At 41.7% G+C, this 21,195-nt stretch overlaps 2 protein-coding genes and 1 pseudogene across 11 annotated transcripts; all 3 read right to left on the reverse strand.

Moving 5' to 3' along the window:
* Positions 1-1,234: 1,234 nt before the first annotated feature.
* Positions 1,235-5,400, reverse strand: LOC141001631 (serine beta-lactamase-like protein LACTB, mitochondrial). Of its 2 annotated transcripts, none has more exons than XM_073472771.1 (6): positions 4,981-5,400; positions 4,781-4,847; positions 3,017-3,207; positions 2,592-2,910; positions 2,330-2,495; positions 1,235-2,138 (listed from the first exon to the last, which is right to left on the reverse strand). In XM_073472771.1, the coding sequence occupies exons 1-6, from the start codon at positions 5,323-5,325 to the stop codon at positions 1,613-1,615; spliced, it is 1,614 nt and encodes a 537-aa protein (XP_073328872.1). In that variant the 5' UTR covers positions 5,326-5,400; the 3' UTR covers positions 1,235-1,612. The 2 variants fall into 2 exon arrangements, with proteins under 2 accessions (XP_073328872.1, XP_073328871.1); XM_073472770.1 differs by having other exon boundaries at positions 1,426-2,138; positions 4,969-5,380.
* A 1,029-nt stretch (positions 5,401-6,429) lies between these two features.
* LOC141000897 (serine beta-lactamase-like protein LACTB, mitochondrial) lies at positions 6,430-7,381 on the reverse strand (annotated as a pseudogene).
* Positions 7,382-9,143: 1,762 nt separating this feature from the next.
* Positions 9,144-20,982, reverse strand: tpm1 (tropomyosin 1 (alpha)). 9 transcript variants are annotated; one of them, XM_073472381.1, is made up of 10 exons: positions 20,724-20,912; positions 20,280-20,405; positions 19,955-20,080; positions 16,740-16,873; positions 16,274-16,391; positions 15,684-15,754; positions 14,816-14,891; positions 14,561-14,623; positions 14,406-14,475; positions 9,797-9,961 (listed from the first exon to the last, which is right to left on the reverse strand). In XM_073472381.1, exons 1-10 carry the CDS (start codon positions 20,835-20,837, stop codon positions 9,879-9,881), a joined length of 981 nt encoding a protein of 326 aa, XP_073328482.1. In that variant the 5' UTR covers positions 20,838-20,912; the 3' UTR covers positions 9,797-9,878. The 9 variants fall into 9 exon arrangements, with proteins under 9 accessions (XP_073328481.1, XP_073328482.1, XP_073328477.1 ...); XM_073472374.1 differs by lacking the exons at positions 9,797-9,961; positions 20,280-20,405 and adding exons at positions 11,895-12,730; positions 13,810-13,888 and having other exon boundaries at positions 20,724-20,982; XM_073472382.1 differs by lacking the exon at positions 9,797-9,961 and adding an exon at positions 13,754-13,888.
* Positions 20,983-21,195: the final 213 nt, after the last annotated feature.

Genomic DNA, 21,195 nt, shown 5'->3' on the forward strand with positions numbered 1-21,195 from the left:
GTAACAACTGCTGCACTGACATCAAGGCAGGTGAAGAGCTGATAGCTTGATTACTCGTCTCATGAGATTTCAGGGAGAAAGGTGTAACTCATTAACGCACACACAAACAAGGTGTGAAACAAGTGTGAGTGGGTGGAAATTGGATCACAGCTTGCACAGTAGCCTTTTTAACACAGCTAGGAAGTGGGCACTGGTGTTACTCGTGTTAAATCACATTTCAATCTATGTGCTTTGTCTGAAATGTATTTACAAAGCATTGTTTGACTATGTTAAAAAAAATATGTGAACTATTATTCTAAATATTAAACATTAAATATGGAATTATGACATAATCCCTTGTATCAATGAATGACTATGCTCAATATGTTACTAGTAAATATTTTGAAATTATGTAAATACATGCAATGATCCCTACTGAATGACACACACACACACACATATCTGTGAGGATCCTGATCCATTCTAATCTGACCCATTAGCCTATTCTTAACCTGATCCTAAATCTAATCTTAACCCTTAACCATAATTGCCCCTCTGCAGTTTTAAAACTCAAGACTGTCCCTGACAAAACTGGACATGCAGGAACACACACTTAGTAATACACTGTGCGTGGGAGTCTGTATAATTATAGGTATCCCAAGCCGTTCATCAGTCTCCTTAAATCTAAAAACGGGCACAGGAGATCCCAGGAGCTTCATAATGAGAATGGTGTCATCAAATATGCTTCAATTCAGCGAGCTTAGGAGAGAATTATAACTAGTTGGGCCACATTGGCAACAGCTTGGACTTTCAGCATTCTCCAACAGTTGCTGTGACCAACTGTGGAAGAAGAAAAAGCTAAATTTAGACTGTTGACAGATTAGTTAGTCCCTAAAATACTAATGTCCATTAGTGAGGTAGCTTTGCAGCACTCTAATTGAGGCATTAAAATCTGAAATTGTTCTTATTTGTTAGCTTAAAAGACAAAGTAACAATTGTACTCACATTTGAATTACATAAAAGTGATCTCCAAAGTCAGCTCAGCAGTGAGTTAACTGTGAAAATATCGTATAATAATATGATTATTGACTGGGCAACACTATAGACAGTATTTAGACAGATCAACAAACAACTGGCCCAAGGAATTTGATGCTACTATGAGGAAGTGTCGGTAGAGGGTGGACCCTAAAGGTCTCTACATGTGACGCAGTAACTTTGGTTGTGTACCATTCTGCTTTAAAAAGCAACTGACCCCTTTCCATGAGTATGAAACATTTTTTATTTCTCTCAAATGCAGAAATACATCAATTAAAATGTTGTTGCGTTACCTTTCAAAAGGTAGAAATGCAGTAATCTCTGTATAACGCCAACAAAGCGATGACATCAGCCAGTGGACTTCTTTTTGTATTAGAAATGCAGTAATTTGCTTCCACCTAGTGGCAGAATTGCATCACTGCCAAGTGTTGTAATGGAGAGCGAGTTGTGTTCACTTTGTGAACTTCATAAGGTGTAGAAAACACACAAAAATATTCATTCATTTAAAACATCCTCTGGACTCGATGTATCAAAATTATATAAGATCACAAAATTCATCTGAAATGTAAACTAATTTCTGTAAACAACTTACTCTTACTTACAGACTTCTGGCTTTGTCAAACTCATGTGCAATTTTCAGAGCTGTGCTATTAAGTCCCACTGACTGCATGTTAGTGATGATGGTGACCACCACCCCCTGTGGCAGGACCTGGGTCCGTCCTTGTTGCTGGTCTGTCTCCTCACTGGGTAACACCAGGAGGACACTGCTAGCCCCCACAGCGCCCCCTGTGTGTGACACGTAGTGTCTTCGCTTCCTGCACTGACCATATTTCTGTAGTTTCTCCACGACCAGCCAGCCTTGGGCATACAGGCCATCTTTATCCCAGCTGGCCTCTGTCCTGTCAACAGGTGCCCACAGATCTATGGCAGTCTGGGGTTTAAGGAAACCTGGCAACGAACCCTCAGTGTCGTTCAGGTGGGCCACCTGGTAGCTGTAGAGTAGAGCGTTACCGAAAAGCAGCAGGTCACCCGCCGTGGAAAGGAAGCCGCCTCCTGCCCACTTGTAGGAGTTGTCCACGTACGGGCAGTTCACAACACGTCCTCTCTTGTTGAGATGATAAAATCTGCATAGAAGCATCAGCAATTAACATGGACTCACGACTGGATTTTCATCATGAGCAATTAAAACAATCTTAAAGAAACAAGATATCTCTACAAACTTCTACTCTGATGTTACCGTAACATCTCTCCTGTACTAATCTGTGACTTGTCAGAGTAATTTCCACATAACTTGAAACTTGTGATGTTGGAGTACCTGGAGCGGTGGTAAATAATAGGGTCATTCTCGTCGGGCACAGTATTGAGCATTCCCAGCTCACGGAACATGTTCGTCATGACATCCAGGAAGCGCTGTCCAGCTGCTCGCTCCACAACAGCACTGAGCAGAGTAAAGGCGTGGGTGGAATACAGAAAAGTGGTACCTGCAAGTAGTTAAAAAAAAAAAAATCTTACTCAGCAACACATTAACATCACAACAATTAACAATATCACATTTGAGTGGGTTGAATGTGATTTACCGGGTTTGAAAATGAGCGGGTCGTCCTTGAAGAGGTCCAAAGCCTGAGTGACACTTTCAAAGTTGTCCTTCAAGTAGTACTCCTCATGTTCAAACTCTTTTTTCTTCTGAGCCTGAGTGGCTTCTTTGTCTTTGGTGTTCTGTTCTGTTGCAGGTTTATCTTTGTTTCCAGATGAGCTCTTTTCATCCTCTCTCTCTTTTACTGGTGGCTTTAACAGTCGCTTAGCTTTCTCCTTGTCCTCCTTCACTTTCTTAGCATCCTTCTCGTAATGACGTATACCACTTAGGTGGGACAGAATCAGACGAGGAGTAATTGTGACCTGAAAGAACAGAAAATGATGTGTATGTGAGCTGAACATGAAAATGAACAGAGTGCTATTATTAATGATAATAATAAAACTGCGACATGTTGTTCAAGTTACTTACATCTTGTCCATCAAATTGTTTCTGGGGAAATTCTGGGACATATTTCTGGACTGGAACATCCAGATCTAGTTTCCCCTCCTCACACAGTCGTGCAGCGGCTGCAGATGTGAGGGGCTTACTGATGCTGGCGATTCGCAACACTGTGTTTGGGCTGCATGGCACACGATTCTCCAAATCAGCATAACCGATCCCTGAATTACATGAAGAATTTAAATGAATCATACGGGAATATTTATGTGTATTCCAAGGAATATGGTAATGTTCATGTGTGGCATTTTAAAACCATTCACTGTGAAAATCGCTATCACATCATTTTTGAGAAACTTCAGTAAAAGGAAACAGACCATGGCAGAGGGAAACTGCAACCAGAGCTGTAGCTAAAAAGCTATTTGGTTGTTAATAATCTATTTGTATCTTTTGTTCTGTCTTACTGTTTCTTTTTACCCCAAGGTAGTAAGCCCACCCAGAGCCACTGTTAATTAGGTTGGCAATCTCCACTCTACCTTTTTGCCAAAATTGAAGTCAAGATCAGCAAGAATGGCAAATTTGGGGATTATTGGCCAGTTTTGTGCCAAAATCTTAAAGGCACAACATTATCAACCTTGTCTACATTGATAAATAAAGATTAGACAACATTAATAGAATTTATTTTTCTCGTGGGCAAATGTTGGACCGGCATAATTTTAGAAAGAGCAATTTAACAGCATCTTAACATTGTGAGAAAAGTTAGCATTGACACCGACAAACATTTGGATGTGCTGCTTTCTGCTGTTCATATTTTGTTAAAATGTTACATCTTTGGGTTTGGTACTGTACAAAGCAAGTAATTTGAAGACATCCTTTGGGCTCTTAAACCATTTTCTCATGTTTTACAGGCCTCAAAAATAATTGGCCAATTACTTGTTGATGGAAAATAGTTGTTACAACCTTATTTGTTTCCTTGTTGGCCCAAACTTGACAAAGGTAAGGACAAGGCTATATTGTTGGCCCAGTGTTTGCATTGATATAATGTGTTATCATGTATTCTTGCAGTTAACCAGAATGAATATGTGTCGTGGGTCAATGTCGCACCAGCCCAGTTTTGAACCAACTTTGTCATTATTAACTATATTCCTAGGCTACGTAGACTGTTTTTAGTTTGGGAGATTTTTATTAACGCTGCATGTAACACCCTTAAAGGATAAAATCACCCAAAAATGAGAATTTGGTTATCATCTACTCATCCCCGTGTGGATGGAGAGGTAGGTCAGGTTTCATATTCCACAAAATGTTTCTGGAACAGTATTCTCCTAAACAACCGGGGATGGTGGGGACTTGTTTTAAAATGTAAAGCACAGCTGAAAAGTAACATACAGCTTGTCCAGTGTAATCCAAGTCTTCAAAAGCCCTGAGATCCCAAATTGACCTGAAAAGATGTTATTGGCACCCTTAACTCACCAAAATCTTCACTGTTTGAGGGTGTAAATAATGTATTTTCAAATCAAGGCTTCTGGACTCTTGGATTACGCTGGATGAGCTGTAAGGAATCTTTTTATATATTTCTATTTGGTTGTCTTTTTCTTAACGTTTCACAACAACTCCCCATCTACTTCAGTTTTTTTGGAGACAGCTGCTCCACTGTTGTGCTGTGAAGCTTCAGACATGTTTTTGTGGCCTATAAAACTTCAGTCAACTTTTCACTGACATGGGGGTGAGTAGTAGTAGTAAATTTTAATTTTTTTGGGTGAACTTATCCTTTAAAAGTTGATTTTCCCTGGCACCAACCTTCACACCAGACTTGAGCACCATCCACAGAGACTCCAACCACCATCCCTGGAGCCCCGACCTCATCCTGAGACACAACACACACAAACACACAACTCACACAGGTGGCACTGAAGTCAGGCAGAGAATATACTGTAAGTACAGAGCAATATAGTGGTCTAAGCTAAACCAAACATTCACAGGCCTACCTCTGTGCCTACCTTTATCCGCTCCACAAGGTCCCTGCTAACAGTGATGGCACGGCTGTATCGATCAGTCCTCTGCGCTCCTGTTACCTGGACATCACAGGAACTGTTGGCTGCGTCCGTGTGATACTTCAGTCCGACAGCTAACGCAATCCCCACACCGACCCCATATATCCAAATCCTGCACTTTGACCCGTTTCTAAAAAAGGCTGAGTTTGACCCTCCGACGTGTCGTCTTTGTTGTTGAATAAAAACACTGCGCTTATCCAAGGCTCCCCGGGGTGTCAGCAGAGGAGACTCGCGCGTTGGTAGCAGGGTACATTTGGCACAAAAACGATTTGGCAAAAACAACCGTGACATTTCTACTTATGGTGCTTTTCTTGTCGTTTTGTCGGCGATGTATATCTGCCCCTGGTTAACGAGCTCCAGGGGTCCAGTTGACAACAACCGCTCTCTTCCTGTTTGCATCGTCGAGCCAGACCAGACCAATCAAATCACGATTCGGACAGCATCGTGCGAGGAACTCAACTTCTGACAGGCCAACTTTGGACTTTGGATCATCATTTTATTTATGATACAGAACATAATTTAAGTGCCAAGAATACATGTATTTATTATTGTGTGTGTGTGTGTGTGTGTGTGTGTGTGTGCAATGAGAACCTTACAATATGCATTGATGTGATCAGGGACGAGGTGAGTCAGTCACAGTTAGGTGTGCTGAGGGGTCACAATGATGTCATGGTAAATGGAGCGCGACATCCATGCTTTTTGTATTAATTTGCAAGGGTAACATAATGAACAAATAATTTACGACAATTTGAGAACGTTTTGCACAACAGCAGACGGAAAACTTAAACACCAGCATGCTATAAGCCAAAGCAGCTGCATCAACTACAGTCAACAACAGCAAGCACATGAAAGAGGGAGAGAAATTCCCCAGACTCCCTTATAAAATAACTCAATTTTGTGAGTGGTTGAGTCAGGAGAAACTTTATAAACTTTGCCAAGTGCTGTTTCTGATGAATTCCTAATTATTTGGGGTTACTTGTAAATTCGGCATGTGTTAAATACTTGTTTCAGAGGGTGCTGCAGCCCCCTCAGCACCCCTAGTTCCTAGTCAGGATTGTTCAGAATCACATATATTAAAATATTTGTTGTGTTCACTTTTAAAAGGTAGAAATTAATGGCCCTTTGAATTAAACCGACAAAGAGATAGGCGATAAGTCAGTGGCCTTCTTTTTGTGTAAGAAATGCAGTTATTTGCTTCCATCTAGTGGCAATGTGCCTTCAACAAAACAACAAAGCTGCTCAACACCTTCCAGGAACAACCCCACACAGACTGACCAATTCATATAACAGTGTCAGCACAAATCATTGACTGGCACATACCATTCGCAGAGTTAAACACCAACCAACACACATAGATATTTACATAAACTCATTATCAAAAATATATACACTCTCTTATACACTAGAGACAGCTGCTCGCTCCGCAACAGAGCTGAGCAGGGTAAAGGTATGGGTGGAATACAGAAAAACACAGTGAAAAAAAAATGAATATTAAGCATTAATACATTTACAACGAAACTGTATCACATTTGAGTGGGTTGAATGTGCCTTACCAGGTTTGAAAATGAGCGGGTCGTCCTTGAAGAGGTCCAAAGCCTGAGTGACACTTTCAAAGTTGTCCTTCAAGTAGTACTCCTCATGTTCAAAGTCTTTTTTTCTTCTGAGCCTGAGTGGCTTCTTTGTCTTTGGTGTTCTGTTCTGTTGCAGTTTTATCTTTGTTTCCAGAAGAGCTCCTTTCATCCTCTCTCTCTTTTACTGGTGGCTTTAACAGTCGCTTAGCTTTCTCCTTGTCCTCCTTCACTTTCTTAGCATCCTTCTCATAATGATGTATACCACTTAGGTGGGACAGAATTACACAAGAGGTTATTGTGACCTGAAAGAACAGAATAAATGATGTGCATGTGAGCTGAACATGAAAAGGAGCTGCTCATTTTTTAATCCCGATAATAATAAAACTGTGACATGTTGTTCAAGTAGCTTACATCCCGTACATCCAATTGTTTCTGGGGAAATTCTGGGACATATTTCTGGACTGGGACATCCAGATCTAGTTTCCCCTCCTCACACAGTCGTACAGCAGCTGCAGATGTGAGGGGCTTACTGATACTGGTGATTCAATACAATGTTTCTGGGCTGCATGGCACACGATTCTCCAAATCAGCATAACGGATCCCTGAATTACATGAAGAATTTAAATGAATCATGTAAGAATATTTATGAGTTTTTAGAGGAATGTGTTAAAAATTCCATGTGTTGCATTTTAAAATCATTTATTGTGAGAACCCACGATCACATCATTTTTGAGACATTTCAGTAAAGGAAACAGACCATGGAAGACGATGATCATTTATTTTCACATTGGCTATTGGGTCAAGTTTCTCTTTAATTCTGCTGACTTGATTCTTGCCAAAGGCCATTTAGGTTTACAACTGTAAGTGGGCCGCTTGTGTTCCAAGACAAACGGAGCTGAAGCCAAAAAGCTATTTGTTTGTTAATAATGTATTTGTCTCGTTTGATTCTTCTTACTGTTTCTACTTTCTTCAAGGTAGTAGAGCCAACGCTAAGCCACTGTTAATTTGGTCGGCAATCTCCTTTCAACTTTTTGCTGAAAGTGACATGGCATCAGTAAGAACGGCAGATTTCTGGGGCGTTGGCCAAATGTTTTGCCAAAACCACAAAGGTACACTGTTATCGCTACCGTAATCTTGCCAACATTTTTTATAGCATATCATTAATTTGCTTTGTGGGTCATCATTGGACCAGCCAAACTAGTTATGTGCAGGCCACAATAGAGAACACTATGCTAATGTTGGCATCATGTTTGCAAATTTAACAGCAATTTAACGTCGTGAGGAAACTGACGTGGAGTTAGTACTGGCAGAAAAGTTAACTTTCTGCTGTTTACATTTTGTTTATTGTTATTAAAAGATAAATATACCAAGTTTTTAGTCAATTTACTTCTGAACATAGAAAAGTTAGGGGAAGCAGGCCTACAGTATGTGGGCACTGCAGTGGTGTGTGTGTCAACTCTCTGTCGGAGAGAAGAGAGAGCAAGAAAACAGCTGGCATGGGTGTATCAGTACTGCGGTAGTGAGTACTGAAACTGTTTTAAATATTCAGAAAGAGTAAAGTGAACACACTGATTTTCATCAACACATTTGTTTCACTACATTCTCAGGATCCCTTAAACATAATACATGGCTTTACCCCAGGACCATATCACTCTCCCCCACCTCTCTCTCTCTCTCTCTCTCACACACACACACACACACTTATCTCCCAATGACTGACTGTAATCTCCTCACTGGTGCAACAAAGGACAGGTCATGCTAACTACTTAGCTGCTGTCAACACACGTGAAGATAATTTTTTTGTCAAATCCTAAGCCTGCATAAGCTACTGAGAAATACTGTATGTGGTGGCTACTAAGTTAAATAAGAAGCCATGCAAAACATATAGTATACAGGCCATAATAAAGTCATAGTTTATGATAAGGTCATAAACTGTAGTAGATTACTGGAGTTTAAATAGACTACCCAGCAATGTGCTGATAAGGTCGAGACACACCTGCACTTCTGAAAGGTTAATGCAGCGATAATTCCACACAAATCAAAGGCACCTTTCAGGAGTCGTTCTACTTTGATGCATCTACTTAAACTGAATGAATGATATCTAATTTATTGTGCTGCTACTTCTACTCAACCACAGACTTTTAAAAAGTTTTTGGCTGCTGCTACATTACTTGATTATTCTGAAACTGAACTGATACGGCTCAGTAGTCCCGAGTGAACTCCAGTGAACCAAAGAAACACATGATAATGTTTTTCCCCCGGCTGGAAGTCAAATTGACGGTCAAGCTAAGAAAAAAAAAAAAAAAATGAGCCAGGAGTAATGCAATAAAGCTGCAAAATGAACAGCTCTCCATTTCTACTGAACGTTTCACACATTCACACATCTGCAGGGAAGATAAATTGTATTACACAGGTTTTCTTTTCCTGGGCACTGCATCAGAATTTGTGAAATCACTCCAAATCAGATTAAGACCTTAAATGTAGGTCACTTCTGTGATCGACGAATAAGCTATCCATGCACCACAAACAAAGTTAGAAAACTTTCAAAACGTGCTTTTATTTATATTCATATTTTGTACATTTCAGATATGATAAACACTTGGAACATCTATATTAATACAATGCTAAAACAATGCACAACCAGATGACTGAAATCAGACTTTAAAGACAAGATGAACAAATTTTGAACCATGGTTTGAAAGGAAACTAAGAATATACTGAATTAGCATTTTCTATCATTGCTTGACCATACAGTAGCACCAGTATACATACTGACAGGCACAGCCAATGTATACTTACACTTTTGTGTGTCTCACAGACTGCAAAATGTGCATATCGTTGAGGTTTAACTAAGTGCAAAATTTCTCCACTTTGTCCTTTGGTATGTGCATAATCGAGGTGGAATGGAACGTACCAGATCACTTTCAAAGCAGATGTAAAAAACAATCTTTTTTAACCAATGGCACATGACATTTCACAGGATGACTTGTCAAAAAAAGAAAAAGAAAAAAAACGTTTCAAAATAAAAACAGGCTTTGCGAGAACAATCTTGTTTCTCAGTTTAGGCTTCATCAAAGGGAATGGTTAAGCTTTACTTCCCCTTAGCTTTGCTCCTTGGTCAAGTTCCGCTGAAGGCAGGACGGTGCGATAGAAAAAGCATCTGGCTGTTTGATCTCCACCATGGGCAAGGTACGAGAACAGGGGTTTTACGGTAAGCAAGGTGCAAGAACAAAAAAGCCAAAACCACAGTGCGTGTGGGGTCAGACCGTGCTTTCACAAATTATTCAGTTCCATTAGAGTCTGGTCCAGCATCTGGTGCATATCGAGGTTCTCTTCTTTAGCGTGTGACAGTTTCTCTGTTAGAACATCAAATGAAGAAGTTTTAATCTCACACAAGCGAGCATTAGTCAGTCAGTTGGTTAGCTTGCATTAATAATCAAGCTGGCTACATCAATCAGGTCAGTTATTAATGGTCCAGTGTGTAGGATTTAGGAGGAGAGACTGAATATAATTCTCATAACTATGATTTCATTAGTGTATAATCACCTGAAACAAAGAATCGTTTTGTTTTTGTTACCTTAGAATGAGCTTTTTATATGTACAGAGGGAGAGTGTCCTTTTCCATGGAGTTCACCATGTTGCTGTTTCTACAGTAGCCCAGAACTGACAAACCAAACACTTTTGCCAAACACACAAAAAGGCAAAAGGCAGCCACCATAGGGGCGAGGGGTATTTTGTGGTTGCAATCTGCAACCACAGTGCTTGATTCAACTAAATCCTGCACACTGGACCTTTAAGTTTGAGTGCTTCTAAACCCACACTTCACTGACAGAAAACAAGAGAAACACATTGAGTAAACAAACTCACATTATGATATGCAAGCAACCATGCAAACAGGTCACAACAAAGGTCTTACTAATACACATAAACACAACAATAGTTAATATAAAGTGATTATTGTGTAATGTTGTAATACTAGGTTGTAAGACTAGAAAATGATATATGATTAAGGTAATCCCTGATTTTCACAGCAACAGCAACATAAAACTTCAAGCAGTGCAGGCACCCTACGTGGACAAGATTACACTGGGTCAGATTGTCGTACACACATTACGAAACAAAAACCGAAACCAACAGACAAAGATTTAGTCCCCATTCAAAACCACACGTAGTTCATTATTGAGAAGGCGGTTTTTCTTAAGTTGATGGAAGAGGCGATCTTTGCAGTCAGAGAGCAAGTTGAAAAACAGAGAGAGGACAGGAAGTCAGAGGAAAAAAGAAAAAGAGGAAGTGCAGTGCCTGTTGACACCTACCTTACCTTGAATGGATCGCCAGACTGTTTAATCTTTGTCAGACACACTGACAATATCTGAATAGCCTTTAAATAACATGACCGAATCATGATTTGATGTTTTTGTTTATCAAGAGGCAATCCACTCTTTAGATTTTTGCCTGTAGCAAGTAAAGCAAGGCAGAACAGTGTGCAGAGTGAAAACAGAAGATGAGTAGATCTAAAGGTTAAAATGAACCATGGCAGCAAACTTTAAGGGGAGACACTAGAAGTGAAAACGCTCAATTGTGAGATTTTGGGCTATTTTGATTACCTAACCTAACCTAACCTGTTTTAAAGGCGCAGCATGCCATTTTTTACCACTAGAGGTCTCTCAATCGATACAACAACACAAAAGGTGTAAGTAGTGCGGGATCATGGGAGTTAAACCATCACTATTGCCAATTAAAACTTGATGTGACTCAGGCAGAACTGTTCACAGACGCAGTTAAGTATTAAAGTTTTATTGACGTTTAGTCTTGTTCACCAACTTTCTTCCTCGCTCTCTGAAGCTCTCCCGGAAGTTATAGCGACAGGCAACTAAATGAAACTCACTGTTACCTCGAATGAAATGACAGATTTCTCTGGGTTTGAACATTGCTAGAATAAGTTTGTGTCTTGGTGAGACATTTTAATGCAGAAATGTTACATAATATATCTTTAATGTAAGTGGCCAGCTCAGGATCTATTAACTACAAATTTCACCTTATTTTTTATTTATTTATTTTAGCATCCCCCCTTAAAATAAAATCTTTAAAATTAAATAATGTGGCAATAAAATATAGTAAACCATGTATACTACTATAACTACTGAAGAAACTGTCAGAATCAGCAGTTTTCTAGCCTGAGTTTGGTCCGACATTTCAGGCTGTGGCTCAAAACACCAGAGAAGAGCTCACTCTCGCTTATCTTTCTGTGTCTGAATGTATGGGAACGACTATAATAAAAAACACTCAGGATGTGTTATCGTATATTTATTCAAATATATGACAGGATACTATGTATCATACAAAGCCCACGTGTCGTAATCACTGATAGCAGTTTCATCCAATTTTCCCAGCAACCAGATGAGGCTCAACACATCTTACATACTGTTCTGTACTCCACTATTACACCCCAATAATTCTACTTCACTGCTCTTCTTGCTAACAATCCAACACTAACTACCTCCAGTTCTCAAATCTTTTCCAGTCAGCTTCTCCTGTCACAGTACTAAATGTTGAAAAGTGCTTGCATGCATCAGTCTCAAATGCTAAGAGAGAAGACAACCTGGCTCAGCTTTCAATCAAGTACCTGTAATTGTTTCTAGGTTTCTGTGCTGACAGCACTACTGTGATATGTCTAATATCTCAGCTTCACAGAACAATATTTGAAGAAAATACAAAGAACATTGAAATCTATGAAACTACACCAAGGATAGCAGGGGTAAAGCTCGACTAACGGATTGTGGAGATGAAGAAACAAAATCAAAAACATAAATTAAAATAAAGGCTTCCTGGTTTTATTAGAGCCACTTTAAAATAAATAGAAATAAAAAGAAAGAAGAAAGGACAGAGTAAAGAGATACAGCTTACATAGAAGGAAGGGTGTTTATTTTTTACACAATGCAGAAAGATTCTAGGATTCTGTACAAGAGATGGGATGCATTTAACGTCAAGGTGAGGATGAAAACATGAGGAGGAAAGGAAAGCAAAGACAGAGAGGGAAGGGCAAATGGAGAGAAGGCTGGAGAGAGTGGACAGATGCCGCTCAGCCGGCAGGAGACGTCTTTGATGATGAGGTGTAAAAAATTTATCTGCGTGAGAGAGAAGAAGCAAAGTGAACCAGGGGGATCGGCGAGGGACCCACGGAAATTTGAGATGTGCACCACAATACACCAGAACCACACGAGTCAGGGCACGACAAACCACAATGCACAGTGGTGATGCACTGTGAGGTAGAACAGGCTGACAAACACAAACTAGAGGTCTGATAACAACAAGACCTTTCTGCTAAAACGGGAGGAGCATACAGATGGTGGTGCACATTGTCAATCTCTCACAGAATAGCAAAACGGTTAGGGACAACATTGATTTAGCAAAACCGGGGGCTCAACCACAGCGATGCTTAAGTGCGACTGTTAACGTTCAACAAAGGGGCATCTCGCTAACACACGGGGAGGGGGCCTTTCTTCTCCGCAGAAGTAGACCATGTTAGTAGACAAGAAAAAGAGAGACGCTACAGGAGTCATTGAAATGCTTCATACAACAGTCTACAACGTTTCAATAGACGACTAGCATGCGTGTCTTAGGGTGTCAAAATGTCATGTGAAAATATCATCTAAATGAAAGAGAACTACAAGACTGAAGAAATCAGCAGTGATTACTTTTCACAAAAAAGTAATACAATTCACATTTGAATCAGCTAAGAAAAGTAAAATCATGCTGAGATTTGTTCATGCATAACATTACTTCAGTCCTGTTTACAGTGTTCTCAAACACCAATCATACTGATACAAAGGTTTGATTAAAGCAACATTATGTAGAAAATGGCATTTTAACACACAAAAGTAGTGATCGTAACAAAGTTGAAAAAGTTGCATAATGTTGCTTTAAGTACCATCATAACCACACTAATGAAGAAGTGTGAGAGGAAACCCCTGGTTTAAGTGGGCTGAAATTACACAGACACGTTATACCACAATGTCTGCTTTAAGACATTAAACTCTAAGACTGTATAAAGACATGTATTACTCTTTCAAATGTAGGAACAGACACAAGAGTTGGATGCACTAGTTGGGACAGGTACAAGACGAGAAGATGAAGGCGAGGCAGATGTTGTACAGGGAAGAGAGATGCATGGGGGAACGAGCAGGCGCAGGAGGCTGAAAATTACATGGAAGTCATGTCGTTGAGGGCGTGGTCCAGCTCCTCGCTGATGGCCTTGTACTTCAGTTTCTGGGCATACAACTCATCTATTGGTGGGCGAGGGGAGGAGGGAGGGAGGTGTAGTGAAAGGGAGCGTGGGTGAAGGAGCACATGACAAAGAGGTGAAGGGTGAAGCGCCCGGACGATTGAGAAGGAAGAGGTGACAGAGAAATTGAAAACAAGGGGGAAAAAAAGGAAAACAAAGTTATACCAGAAAATGATAGAATGAAAGTGATACAAACGTCAGGAAGAGAAATGGACCACTGCCATATTGCTCTCAGCCGTCAGCCCTCACTCACTATGACTCCTTGAACACTAAGTCAACATTAGGGCCTGTTATCTCTGATAAACATCAAAGCCGTTCTTTCCTACCCTGAAACTGAAACTCAAATCAGCTACATTTAATAGTGAAAGGACAAGGGTAACCACAACAAAAGTATGATGCTGACTGAAAAAGAAACATGATGAGATCAAGAGGGAAGCAGAAATAGAGTTCAAGAGTGAAGCAAAGAATTGGCTTAATTTCAAAATAACCAGAGTAGCGTTCTGAGAAGAAAATCATACCTTCCAAGTCATCAATGGTCTTCTCAAGCTTGGCTACTGATCTCTCAGCGAACTCAGCACGAGTCTCAGCCTGTGTGACAGAGAAAGATTTATGAGTAAGTCCACGACCCGTATAAACGACACCGGACTCCAGATAAAGCCTCGTGAAACCTTACCTCCTTCAGCTTGTCGGTGAGGACCTTGATCTCCTCCTCGTACTTGTCCTCCTTCTGTGAGTACTGTGGGACAAAAACAAAGACAGGTGTCAAACACATGGACATGGCGTCAAACTCCACACACATACTGATACAATTACCTAATTAAATACTATAAAATAAAGACTGAAGCGAAGAGATTCAGCTTCTCAGGCTCGTCTGCTCCCCTTCCACCCAGGTTTGACAGCATGCACTCGGCTGGTGGGTCACGCTTACCTTCTCAGCCTGGGCCTCCAGTGACTTCAGGTTGTTGGTCACAGTTTTCAACTCTTCCTCAAGCTCAGAGCATTTGCTGAGGTTTTAAGACAAGGGGATAAAGTTGCAAAGGAGAGGAAGAGAGGGGTGGAGGGAAAAAGAGGGATCCAAGGGTGGACAGAACCAGAGGTGGACACAGAACAGGTAGAAGAAACGTAAGAAAGAGGGAGAGAGGAAACAAAATACGTAAGAACTACAGGGATTAAAATAAGAAGGGAACCCCAAGTATCTTAAAAGTGCCTTAACAGAGCAGGAATGTGAGAATAGCAATGTGACTCACACACAGAGTAGTGGGTTACAATGAAATCAATAATTTGGAAGATGGTGATATAGGTGATATCATGCTTTTCTTAAATGTGAGGTGTTATTCTTGCACAGTCTCTGCCGTGTTAGAGGCATGAAAGAGTTTAAAACACCCAGAATAAAAGTGAGTAATAAAAGGAGGATAAGAACAAGCACAGAGAGTGAGGCAGATACACAGCGGCATGAATGACAGCGAGAAGGGCCACCCATCAAAAGACATACGTGTTAGTTTTTGTTTGTAGTACCTGCGTGACTGTGGAGTCTAGTGATTTCATGCTTTGCTCCAATACCCTTAGCTCATCCTCCACTCGTCGAGTAGATCTGTTAGTGGGTGTGGCGTACGCGTGCAAGCCACAGCCATTCAAACCACGGGAGGCATGCATGCAAATAACCAGCACACACAGTAAGAGCACAGGACACAGTGTTCAAACAATACTTTGTGAATTAGTGCTCAAAGCTCCGACTGTTGAAATGCGAGTGTGCATGCAAGGATAAGTGCATGTGCAGGTTTGGTGAGAGCTCGTACCTTTCTGACAGCTCAGCGCGCTCCTCTGTACGCTCCAGGTCACCCTCAATGATGACCAGCTTACGGGCAACCTTTAGGTGCAGCACAACAAAGTGTCACAACACAACAAACACCTGATGGCTGTGGCACAATTAGGATGTGGTATGAAGTGAAAGTGTACCACACTAAAATGATTAAACCTAACTTCAACCACCTTATATGCATTTCTTAGCATGATATAAACAAGTTATTTAAGAGTGGTTTATAACTCATTGTAATGTAGTTGTAAGCAGCTAGAAGGACATTTTTAGTGTCTATTTTATATGATTAGTTGTTGTGGAGGTTGTTATAAACCATCTATTCAAGGTTTAAATATGTCTTATGAATGTGAAACTAAAATAAAGTGTTACACTTCTTAGATAAACTCAAGAACAATGTGAGTGCTGGTTTTGGACTGAATGTTCAGAAGTGTAGCTGTAACTAGGCGTATATTTGTAAGTCCACAGCTGTAACAAGTCTGTCATAGTACTACTGGTTGTAGTCAGTGAGCCTCTGCATGTTTGGAGTTGCACAACAGTTTTGGGGTGGCTGCCAGTGGCCGAAGAACTCGCCTCCTCATATTTGCGGTCAGCCTCCTCAGCGATGTGCTTGGCCTCTTTAAGCTGGATCTCCTGCAGCTCCATCTTCTCCTCGTCCTTCATGGCCCTGTTCTCAATGACCTTCATGCCTCTGTGTGAGGGAACAAATAGTCAGAGGACGTTAGAGATCAGCAGCTAACAGACAGCCTGCAGTCTCCCTGAGGACACGGTAGAGTTAGCTCGTAAATCTTTTATACATCCTCCTAAGGTGAAAGTGTTTTCTGACCTGAAAGAGGGACAATTTGGGATGTTGGGATGTGACTGCACTATGTGACAGAGCTACTGTGACAGTGAACTATTTGACGCCCGGCTCTGCAGCACAGAGGCTCTGCTTGTACCCCCCGCACAAAGGGGTGCAAACACAGCCCCTGCCACCTGCTCTCTGCAGCGAGAGAGAAGAGCTCAGATGTCTGAGTGTGCGCTGCTCATAAGAACCCACCTCTCGCTCTCATCAGCAGCCTTCTCAGCCTCCTCCAGCTTGGTCAGGGCAGTGGCCAGACGCTCCTGAGCACGATCCAACTCCTCCTCAACCAGCTGGATACGTCTGTTAAGGGAAGCGACATCTCCCTCAGCCTGCGGAGAGAAGAGGAGCACGTCAGGGGGGAGATCTTCAACACACAACGTGGAAATCACACAAGTGAACACATACACGTCTGCCCAAAGGATATAGTCGGTTTTTGTGGTGCACGTCTACGTTGTTTTAAGCGAGGTGGGTGAGTGTAATCGTAGTTTTTTCCAGAAGTGATTTTGTGTACCACCTCCTGGGAGGCTTGCCTGTGCTCCTCATTGACTATGTATAATGATAACAATGTCCCCCGCTGACAGCAGGTTGAATACCCTGCCTCATTACCAGGCCCTGGAGAGAATATTAACAAGGCTCCAGCCAAGGGCCCTGAGACTATTAGACTGCAACTGGCTGCTCACATGACACACAGAGGAGTTCACAACTGTCGGAGACATTCTGGTGTAATTAAAACCGGTCACATTCGCAACATATCTGTGATTATTCAAACCTGTAGCTACTTCTGCTTCCTGGTTATGAAACTTGCACCGTGCTGAAAATGCACAGCCAAAACAAGCCACCAGGAGTGTGACAGCCACCTGTTTCCCCTGCAGTTCATGTGCAAGTGTGCAAATGCTGGACCAAAGTGCATCTGAAGTTGCGTAGTCTAACAAGGAAGTTCCTAGTGATCTATAAACTGAAGCAACCTCGTTTAAAGGCCCTCATGGCTGATTAAGATGAATTGCTATGTGTCAGACTGTGAGCGTGAGACACTCAGGGTGCTGTAAGCTCCTGCACAAAGATTTATTTCCCGTCTAGCTGACACACTCTGTAGCTGTGAAAACCTGTTGTCCTTATAAGGACAGTGAAGCTCACAGTGCAGCCAGTGGCACCTTGAGATGTTGCCACAGTTTGCCTGTAACTTCCTGCTCGCTGAGAACAATTTAATCAAATATTGCGTGCCGTGGCTGCACGATAAGAATAAATGAACATAACTTCCCGCAGAGCAGGTCAGATGGGGCCGTTGCAGCATCAGTGGAGATGCAAATGAAATAGGAAGATGAGGCAGCACGCACTGTTGCACTACTGCTTTGACTTGGGCATCAGCGGCCTAACGTTACCAATTATAAAGCCTTTAGCCACGAGCAGCAGGCTATCAAACCCTCAGCAGGCTACTTAGTGGTGGCACCGCATGGAGCCGCGTAAAGCTCAGCGTGCCGTCTGCGGTGCATCAATACAAGCGGGAACACAACCCAGGAAAGGCGACTAGAGGAAGATGCGTAATTTTGCGCCCCGTCTGACTGGACGCGCGGTAAAAAAAAAACCAACAAACCCAAAACAGACATGCTTACTTGTTCCCTGGTTTTCCTCTCCACAACCAACTCCTGCTGTAATCTCTCGGCTCTCTCCTCCGCAACGTCTGCCTGCTCTTGTAAGAATTTGATCTTTCGTTTCACGGCCTCCAGCGATGTAGCTCCGGCCATTGTTTACAACTATATATATATATTTTCTTGTATATGTATGGAAAAAAGGACTACACTGTGAGCTGCAGCACAATTTCCGAGAAATTGGAAAGCAGCGAGATGACGTCCTTGATGGTGCTGAAAGCTGCGTGAAGACGGTGCGTGAGCTGTCTGGAGGCGCACTCCGCTATTTGTCCAGGAAGTGCCGCTCATTTCAAAACACGCCTGAGAATAAAGCATCCTGCAGGGCTGTGCGGAGTTTGATCCGCTGCATTTACCCTAAAATAATAAAATGTGAAGCTGATTGTAATCAAATAGAAATGCATTTTTAAAACAAACGCGCATCCAGTCAGAACACCAGAATAAGAATCATGTTTGTGGCGCACTGGCGGATCAACAGCGACATCTGCTGGCCACTTGTGAGAAGTACACATTGGCAGTAAAATCATTTGAGACTACAGGCCGTTCAATAAGTCCTCACTGAATACTGTAATTACAGGCTACGTTTGAGACTTGAGACTGCAAATATCGCAGACAATCCCTCCAAGAATATGAAAGGGGGAAAAAACAAGCCCATAAAACAGTAAGTGGTAGTTAAAATTCATCTCAGGACCACAGCCATAAACGTTCCTATACTACATAAAAGAAAAGAAAAAGGCCCAAAAGGAGTTTAAATTATTTATTTTTTTTAAAAACCCGGCATCGAGTGTGTTAGTGTAAAACTCACTAGACTGTAAAGCTGTCAGGTTATGACCCTACTCTCCGGAACAATCCAATTAAAGGATTATTACGACGGCTGTCCTGGAGTTAACTAAAGATCACACTACAAAATGATAACCATTGATTGACTCTTGTGAACAAAACCTAATTAGTGCATCAACGGGATTGTATGTCCTGAAAAAAAAAGTTTTTTCTCCCACGCAGGTCGTGACCTTTAAATGCCTGGATCTAAATTCGTGCCATGTGTTTATCCAAAAGAGGGTTTAAAGGGCGCAATGAGGAGCAAAATATATTAAAAGGGTGATTTATTTAATTTGTCTGTACATTTGTTTTCTTTAGATCAGTACGCTGCCAGGGACGTTTTGATGGGAAACTGTGTTTTTTTTCTCCCCCTGTGGTAAGCAAAGAGCGCAGCACGCAGATGTGAGCTCTATCTTGACCATATAAAGCAGTGGGCTATATTTATCCAGGCGCTCGCTCTCTGCGCCCTGAGGAAGACTGCACATTAGGGCCACCTCACTTTTCACTCTGAAAATAAAAAGACTTCTCCAGACAAAGATGTCCGAGACTTTAAGGGCAAAAAACAAAAACAAACAGAAAATGATCACACAATATAAGATATTGAGGTAATGAGTTAACCTGTGGATGGATTTAATTCAAAATAAACTAGATGTGTTGTAGTTAAAGACTTTCTTTGGGCAGACTTGGAAGTGATTGTGCATGTGATCATGAGGCGACAGTTCAACAATAATTCTATCAGTTTTCAAGATGGATGGGTGCGCAAAGCATACCCATCCAAAAGGTAAGCCAATTCGGAGATTACAGATCAGGTCAGACTGGATTCCAGCAGAGAAGACATTTCTGTGCTGTTGAACTGTCGCGTCTCACTCACAAGTGATGAGAGAATCAAGGTGTGAGAGGAAGCGTGGTGCAGGAACGGTGCCATTGTGATTCCCTTCCTTTACTTACATCGGTGGCTTTCTTCTCAGCCAGCTCAAGTTTCTCCTGGGCATCCTTAAGAGCCTCGGAGTACTTGTCCAACTCATCCTCAGTTCCCTTGAGCTTCTTCTGCAGAGCTACCAGGTCGTCCTCAAGCTGAGGGCGAGTTTCAGTGCGCGGACAGTTTCAGAGGTGATCAGCGTGGAGGTGCGTGAGCGCGCAAAGGCGCAAGAGCGTGAACAGAGAGAGAGACACACACACACAGGAGACAGGACAGGAGAGGACAGGACAGGACAGGGGAAAAGAGAGAGAGCAGAAAAAGTTAGGAGAGCTCATGCACGTCAGGATCAGATACCTTGGTGGCGGCTTCCTCTGCGGTCAGCAGCTTTTCCTCAGCAGTTTGGAACTCCTCAAACACTTTATCTCTCTCGTCCTCAGTAACGCGCAATTTCTTTTCCAACTCTCTTATATCGTCGTCTAACTATACATGCATATAAAAGACATTATAAAGTTAACAGAATATGGAAAAACATGCAATTAACCAATCTTTAATTAAACAATATTTATCTCTTATTCACATGATAAACATAATTCCTAGGCTATATTTACATCTCCAAAACAGCTGAGAGGATGATCTGTAACATCCCAAAACAATATAATCAATTTAATCCTTATTTGGGATTATCCATGAACGTAATTAATCCGTATTAAGGAGGCGGTCCATTTAAAGGGTAGTAGCTTTATAAAGCTACTGGTATTCCAGAAAAGAAAAAGAAAAAAATTGAAAAAATCAGCCGACCTGTTTGCTTCTGTCCTCTGCTGCTTTCTTGTCTGACTCAGCCTGCTCAGCTCTGTCCAAGGCATTCTCCTTGTCGAGCTTGAGCATCTGCATCTTCTTCTTAATGGCATCCATGGCTGATTATTTCTGTTTGGCTGCACCAACAAAACGTCCAAATGAAAACCAGGGAGAGGAGAAGAGGCTCGGGCGTCTGTGCCTAACTGAAGGCTAAGCTGGAGTGCAGGCTCTGCCTTACTGTGCCCTGTCAAATATGTACTTTCAAGGGGGGGTGACTGGATTCCTTTGGACATCCAATACTTTTTTGGAGGGGGCGTGTGCGGCTGCCCGGGCGTTCTTTAAGGATCTGCTCGGCGATTCGTCGCTCACAGACATTTGACTTATGATACGCCTTTATATGGGGTGTGATGGACAAGCAGAGAGCTTCCAAGGAAGGACTTCCTCATGGTAATGTAACAGAAGCCATTTAATGTAC

Source organism: Pagrus major, chromosome 8 (assembly GCF_040436345.1).
Source record: "Pagrus major chromosome 8, Pma_NU_1.0".
Classification (NCBI taxonomy): Eukaryota; Metazoa; Chordata; class Actinopteri; order Spariformes; family Sparidae; genus Pagrus; species Pagrus major.

Coding starts and splice junctions, on each gene's coding strand:
- tpm1 (XM_073472381.1), bottom strand. CDS start 20,837: ATGGATGCCATTAAGAAGAAGATGCAGATGCTCAAGCTCGACAAGGAG. Junction 14,624..14,815: donor TGGAGGCCCAGGCTGAGAAG/GTAAGCGTGACC, acceptor TTTGTCCCACAG/TACTCACAGAAGGAGGACAA. Junction 14,476..14,560: donor TCACCGACAAGCTGAAGGAG/GTAAGGTTTCAC, acceptor TCTGTCACACAG/GCTGAGACTCGTGCTGAGTT.
- LOC141001631 (XM_073472770.1), bottom strand. CDS start 5,325: ATGTCACGGTTGTTTTTGCCAAATCGTTTTTGTGCCAAATGTACCCTG. Junction 2,496..2,591: donor CCCGCTCATTTTCAAACCCG/GTAAATCACATT, acceptor AACTACTTGCAG/GTACCACTTTTCTGTATTCC. Junction 2,139..2,329: donor ATTATTTACCACCGCTCCAG/GTACTCCAACAT, acceptor GCTTCTATGCAG/ATTTTATCATCTCAACAAGA.